Source organism: Malurus melanocephalus, unplaced genomic scaffold (assembly GCF_030028575.1).
Source record: "Malurus melanocephalus ecotype Western Australia unplaced genomic scaffold, MMel_1.1 scaffold_979, whole genome shotgun sequence".
NCBI lineage: Eukaryota > Metazoa > Chordata > Aves > Passeriformes > Maluridae > Malurus > Malurus melanocephalus.
In genome coordinates this window covers 13,488-20,393 of record NW_026624211.1, presented here as the reverse complement: position 1 = coordinate 20,393, position 6,906 = coordinate 13,488, and the positions used below count along the sequence as shown (strand labels likewise).

The window sequence follows — 6,906 nt, the reverse complement described above, 5'->3', positions numbered from 1 at the left end:
GAGCCCCAGCTCTGCGGGCAGCCCCGCTTTGGGATCAGCTCTGCTCTCCTGGATCACCAGCAGAGCATGGAGCTGTTGGGGCCAGCCAGGACCTGRTGTAGGTGAGACATTCCCAGATCAGCCTCTGCAAGGCTCCCATAACCTTGTGCATGACCTGTGTCATGCAGCCCCCTATCCCAGCCCCTCAGTGAGGACGGCCAGCCATGGGTTCGGGGTTTTGGGCTGTCCTTGCGTGCCCCCTGCCCTGGGACAGCCTCGTGGCACCAGCACAGCGTGTCCAGCAGCCCCTGGCCAAGTCCATCCCACGGCACACGGCGTCCAGCTGGCCGGAGGAGCAGCAGGGTCCCCGGGGGGCTCCCAGGGGCTTTCCTCCCCRCGGGGTTCCTTTCATCTGCTGCTTCGCAGATGTTGCCTTTGGCTCGTGTCTGACATGCATCAATTACAGAGCAACAGCCCCGAGTCTTTGGCAAAACCAACTTTGGAGCAGCTGTCCCGAGTCGGCCGTGCCCGAGCTGAGCTCTGGCTCTGTCCCTGCTTGGTGCAGCGCTGYCCTGACCATCTCCACATCTCCTGTGCCCACGTGGGCAGGGCTCCCCTGGAAGAGGAAATAAATATGGCATAGGCACACGTTCCCATGTGCTTGGTGTTTATCCAGGAACAGTTGGGTGGGAGAGAGCTGCTCAGGCTCTGAGCTCTGTCCCATCAGGAATACGATGTCCCCTCCTGGGAGGGACAGCAGCTGGGTTAAGGTGACAATGGTGAATCACTGGAGCCGTGGTCCAGCTCTTGGGGACTTGATGGGATTTCAGACTTTAACCGGGTGTTTATTGACCCAACCCCCCCTGCAGCACTCCAGAAGGGCCAGCTCAGTGACACCGACTCTGACAGCACCACGGGTGTGACACTGTCCCTGCAGAGAGCACAGCAGGYCAGACAAATCCAGGCTGTGCCCATGATGCACCCCAGGCATCCACTGCCCTGCTCCAGTTTGTTTCTAGGATCTTTCTATTTTYGACAAGGGACTCCTGGGAGTGCTCCATCACCCAGCCCAACACCCCTGTGTGCCACGGAGTGCTCCTGTGGTTTGGCTGCACCCTCCTCCTGCTGGCACAAACCCCTTGCAGCCAAGTGTGACACTGGAGTTTTTGCTAAGGAAAGACCAGCTCCATGCTGGGAAGCTGGAAAAAAAAATTGCATGTTTGAGTTGTGGCTTTTCCCTTGGTGCTGCTGGGGCATTGGGGGCTTTGCATCCCCAGCTGCAATATATTGACTTTTCTTGTGTTTTTCCCCAGTCAGGACTCGGATGCTTTAAATCACCAGTTCCCCATGACAGCTAAAGCACGTGGCTGCCCTGCCGTGGGTGCTGCATGTCCTGTGGTTTTAGTGTGGCTGGAGCCTGGCGAGCCCCAAGCCCTCCTCCCCCTGAGGGCAGTTTGRTGAGGCAGCCATGGGGTGTCTGCTCCCCAAGCTGGGGACAGTTTGTCTGCACATTCCCCTGCCCAGGGAGGGATCAGCCCCTCTGCATGCTCCCAACTGCTCATTGAGGTGCTGGAGATGCTCTTGGCCTTTGTCAAGTGGAGTGTGGCTCTGCTCTATTTAATTCCTCAATTTCTCTGCCCCTTTCCTGTCCCAGTTTGCTGTCCCATCCTTTGGGCTGTCCCGTGCACAAAGTGGTGCCTGGAGGAGTTAAACCCATTGCATAACCCAGCGTTGCTGCTGCTGGCAGCATATTTTCCACATGATTTAGTTGTTGGGTTTTTTTAAGTGTTATGCAGGGTTTTTTTTTTCTACTTTTGTCCTTGCCATTTTGGAATGGGGCTAATTTGGGATTTGTGGTGAGGCCTCTGGCAAACTGGGCTGGTTGGCTTTGCGAGGGGCAGCGTGGCAGTGCAGTTCCAGCTGTGCAGTGGAGGAGTGGGATGCTTCCAGTGCATTTCCAGCTGTGCAGTGTTCCCATCAGGATGCTCCCAGTGCAGTTCCAGCTGTGCAGTGGAGGAGTGGGATGTTCCCAGTGCAGTTCCAGCTGTGCAGTGGGGAGTGGGATGCTTCCAGTGCAGTTCCAGCTGTGCAGTGTTCCCATCAGGAGTGGGATGCACCCAGTGCAGTTCCAGCTGTGCAGTATTCCCATCAGGATGCTCCAGTGCAGTTCCAGCTGTGCAGTATTCCCTTCAGGATGCTCCCATGGCAGTGCAGTTCCAGCTGTGCAGTGTTCCCAGCAGGAGCAGGATGCTCCCATGAGTGTCAGGGACAGCGTGTTTTCTCTCTAGCAGCTACATGAGTAACGCTCAGCTGCACAGCCCGGGATTGATGGTTGGAAAAAAGTGTTCAAAGTGACCCAACAGACTTTGGGATTAGTTCTAGGTTTGTTTTTTTCATTTTTTTTCTGCTTGGCCTATATTAAGCACGTGGAAGTGTGCTGTGCTCACAGGAAGAGTGTGGTTCCAGCTCACAGAGCCCAGCAGGCCTGGGTCTGACAGGGCAGGAAGGGAAGGGATGATGGGTTTGTGTTTGCAGGAGCCCCTTTGGCCCAGCCCCAGTCCCACAGAGAGAGGGAGCGAGAGAAAGCAGGCAGCTTATCATCAAAAACCTGGGAATAACTGGGGTGAGATGAGCTGAGAGCTGTGTCGCTGTCTGGAGGGATGAGGACTTTGCAAATAATAATGTTTTTATTAATAATAATAATAAACAATTAAAAAATAATACATAMGCATTTCAAAACACTGAGCAACAGTAAAATGCTCACTTGGGCTGGTGGCTGCAGGGACCCGGGCACTGAGCAGCAGCAGCCTGGGGTGGGGAGAGCTCTTAGAAGTGTGTTTTCCTAAAATTCCCCTGTGCGTGCTACACGGGACGGGGCTGACCTTGTGTGTGCTCTGCCTTGGGGATGTTTGCTGTGGGTAATGTGTCCTGGCAGGGAACAAGGCTGCATCACCCCAGAGCACGTGGGGCACTTTGTCCCTCCCAGGGCTGCCTGGGGAGCTGGATGGTTCCCTGATTTTCCTTACAAAGCTGTTGGCTGAGGCAGGAGTTAACCTTTTCCTGAAGGACTTTGCCAGGCTGGAGCATCTTGCAGGGGAGACAGGCACCCTGCCTGTGAGGGTTTTGAAGATGAAGGGTTTGTGTTTCCGAGCAGATATCAACAGAATTACAGCGRGATCACAGGAGCTGTGTGGGTGTTGTCTGGCACAGCCCGTTTTGATGCAAATGTGTGGGGTTTTCCACCGGCAGCCTCAGAGCTTTGTCAGCTGCAGCTCCGGGAGGGCACGTGGCAGCAAAGGAGAAGGATTCTGCATGTCTGCAGAGCCATCCCGCTCATTCAGAACGTGGCTGTGGGCTGGTCACACCAGCAGGATGCACAGTGCTGGAATTCCAGTGGTGTGGAGGAGTGGGATGAGTCTGCCAGCATTTAACAGCAGTGCCTGGGCACAGGAATGTGGGGCTGCTTTTTGGGTTTGATTCGCTAAACAAACCCCAGAGCTGGGCTGAGGATTTTCTGGGTGCTGGGTCCTGCTCCTGCTCAGCAGATCAGCTGCTGTGGGGCCTGGTGTGCTCACACCCCACACAACAGCATCCTTCAGGATTGGTGGAGTGGGCAGGGATCCAGGTGAACCTGGAGAAGGAGAAACCCCAAAAGGAAACCCCAAATTCAATGCAATTATTGTGGAGGAAGATCCCACAAGATCCCACACRCCTCCTCCCTCCCASTCTGCTGTACCCCGAGTCTCTGCMCGTGCTTATCACCACTTTGGATGCAGCGGGCAGCTCCCGTGACCCCAGGCAGGAGCAGCAGGTGTGACAGGGCTGTGTTTGTCCCCGCAGGCCCAGAGGCTGTCCCCAGCCACGCTCCCACCATGACGGACGCCCCGCGGGACGCCGGCCCCAAGCAGGCGGCACCGGCACGGCCGGACAAGCCAGCGGCGGATTTTGGCTACGTGGGCATCGATGCCATCCTKGAGCAGCTGAGGAGGAAAGCCATGAAGCAGGGCTTCGAGTTCAACATCATGGTCGTGGGTGAGTGGCCCCCAGTGTCCTGGTGTGATGTTTGTCCCCGTGGGAGGCTCTTTGGGATCAGCCCTGGGCTCTGTGCCTTGGCAGGCAGCAAACCCTGCTCCTGAGGAGCTGGCTCAGCTCAGCTGGGGTTAAAGCTGGCCRTGGGGTGTGGGCCATGGTTCTCTGCATCCTTCTGCATCTCGGRGTGCATTATCCATAGGCACATCCCAGAGGGGAGCGCCTTGAGGGCAGTCATGGCTCACAAGAGCTCCCCTGACAGCTCTCCTGGGAGCCTGCCCTGGTGTGAGCAGTCAGAGGCCACCTGAAGGGCTCAAGGGGCTGCCCAGTTCTGGTATTCCAGAACCCTCATCCTTTCTGGTATTCCAGCGATTTGGGTAAAATTCCTGTTTGTGAGATTTTTTGTATTCAGGCAGCCCTGCTACAAGTACCAGGGAAAAAATGCCAAAACCAGTGATTTCCTGGTGGGAATAAAGACCAGCAGGAGGGGTTTGCATAGCTCAGCCATTTGTCTTGGGTGACTCCTTTGGGGACCTGCAGGGTGGCACAGCAGATCAGAGCATCCCAGAGGGTGTGCACATGCAAGGAGGGAGGGCTGGAGGGTTGTGTGCCCAAATCCTGCTGCCCACAAGCCCCTGTTCATCAGCTCTCCTGGGCTGCAGGATGGATGGGATGAAGGGGATTTATCCCAGCTGGAGGCCCCTGGCTGCAGCTTCAGCTGTGGGGTCTGGGCCCCCAAAGCCAGGGATGGCACAGCCACTGACCAGCAAAATGCTGGGTGTTCTGCAGAGCTGGRCAGGCACTGTGGGATACTGGGCAAGGGGGAAAAGGGAAAAGAAGTGAACTTTTCCTGCTGATTTCCAGCTTGTAGTGTCTAGCCTGGTGCTGTGGARCCCGTGTGTGAGCTGGGCTGTGCTCCCTGGGGCTGGGCTCTCCCTGCCAGAGTCTCCCAGAGAACCTGCAGGGGAAGAGGAGAGTAAAGGCCAGCCCAGGCCATGGCCAGTGGCAGGATCATGGGGCCTCAGCACCCCTCATCCTCCTGGGAGGAGCTGTGTAAGGCTCCAGGTGGTGCCTGTGGGATGTCCTGGGGGTGTGCCCGGGGTTATGGACAGGCCTGATCCATTGGTTCCTAATTCTGTTAAGGTTATCAGTGTGTTCTACCTTCCCAGCAAGCTCTGCAGATGGTCTGCCTTTCCCATTTTGATATTTTCATTCCCTCTGTGGGGAAGGTTCCCCGGGCTGGGCGATGACAGCAAGCCTGGTCAGTGCAGACCCAGTTCCTGGAGGTTTTTACAACCSCAGCTCTCTGCTTCTGACAAARCAGCAATCCCAAGTCCCGTCCTGCACAGCAGGCTCCCATCCCTCCAGGAGCACAYTCCCACCCTTCCTCCCATCCTGGGAGCCTGCAGGTAAGATTGCCTGAGCTGAGCCCCCTTTCCCTGCTGGATGAGGCTCCCATCTCTCCAGGAGCAGATTCCCATCCCAACAAGAGCACATTCCCATCTCTCCAGGAGCAGRYTCCCATCTCTCCAAGAGCAGATTCCACCCCTCCAGGAGCAGTTTCCCATCTCTCCAGGAGCACATTCCCGTCCCTCCAGGAGCAGATTCCCGTCCCTCCAGGAGCAGATTCCATCCCTCCAGGAGCAGGCTGTGCTGCCCCAGCCCCTGTGTGTGCTGTGCAGACGGGCAGGGATGCTCAGGATGCCTTGGCAGCACTGTGTGTGGTACAAGGCCGGCTCTGCAGGGCGCCTGGAAACATTGTTCTGCCTTTGGCAGGCGCTGGGCTGGCTTGTTTACAGGCTGGGAATTTGGGCAGCGTAAACAACTCGAGCTCTGGCCCTCCCTGAAGATGTGGGAGGAGCAGCACCTCGGGGAAGGGGTGCTGGGCTGGGGCTGGAGGCGGCGGCCAGCCCTCACCCTGCTGTGCTTCCCTGGGGATGGGTTGAGTTCCGTTATTCCATTATTCCCATCCTGGGAGTAGGTTTACCTCCGTTATTCCCATCTTAGGGATGGATTTAGCTCCGTTATTCCCATCCTGGGGATGGGTTTAGCTCCATTATTCCCATCCTGGGGATGGGTTTAGCTCCATTATTCCCATCCTGCCCAAGCTGTGAGTCCTTGAGTTGAAATTTTTCCAATCTCAGTCTGACAGGTGGAGATGAGGGCAGGAGCAGGGAGGGGACCTGTCCTGTCCTGGAGCTGGGAATTGAGCATTGCTGCCATGCAGGGTCATTCCTCAGTGTCCCTGTGATGGGGCTTTGTGAAAACTCTTTGACCCCTCTGCCAAGGTCCCGGTTCAAAAGGGTTTCACAAGCCCAACCAGAGGTCAGAGAGTGGGCTGCAGGCTGAGTTCAGCTCAGTTCCTTGTCCTCTAAGGCTGCAGAGATGAAGAAAAATACCTTGAAAAAAATCCCAACCCCAAAGCACATCTTTTGCCTTCAGTTTTCGGTGCAAAGCAGCTGGAAGGAGAGCAGAGGTGGCCAGGCTCAGCTGCGTTTTCCCCACTGGATTTCAGTTCTGGGAAAAGCAGTGGGCTGCAAACCAGGGCTGTTGGAGGGGGGGTCTGCCCTGTGTCACAGCCTTAGGGTCCCCAGGTGCACCCCACTGTGGCTCAGTGAGGTCAGCCTGTGGCTGTGGTGCCGATGGGACATCACATCCTGGCTGCTGGTGGCTCTGAGCTCTGGTCCCTTCCCAGGCAGTGCAGCCCCAGCAGCTTGGACAGACACRAATGCAGGGACCCAGTGCCCAGAGCTCTGGTAGTGTCACTCTGCTGTCCCCTCTCCTGTGTGCCATGCTGCTGTCCCCTCCCTCGTGTGCCACCCTGCTGTCCCCTCTCAGAGCTCTGGTAGTGTCACTCTGCTGTCCCCTCTCCTGTGTGCCATGCTGCTGTCCCCTCCC

At 56.8% G+C, this 6,906-nt stretch overlaps 1 protein-coding gene across 1 annotated transcript in view; it reads left to right on the top strand.

Annotated features, from left to right (window-relative positions):
- Window positions 1–6,906, top strand: part of LOC130585851 (septin-9-like) — a gene marked incomplete at its 3' end in the record, with an annotated part of 69,553 nt that overhangs the window by 49,167 nt on the left and 13,480 nt on the right. Inside the window, exon 3 of the mRNA XM_057386512.1 lies at window positions 3,820–4,011. Within this exon, the coding sequence (XP_057242495.1) occupies window positions 3,820–4,011 (192 nt within the window). The remainder of the gene's footprint in view (window positions 1–3,819; window positions 4,012–6,906) is intronic.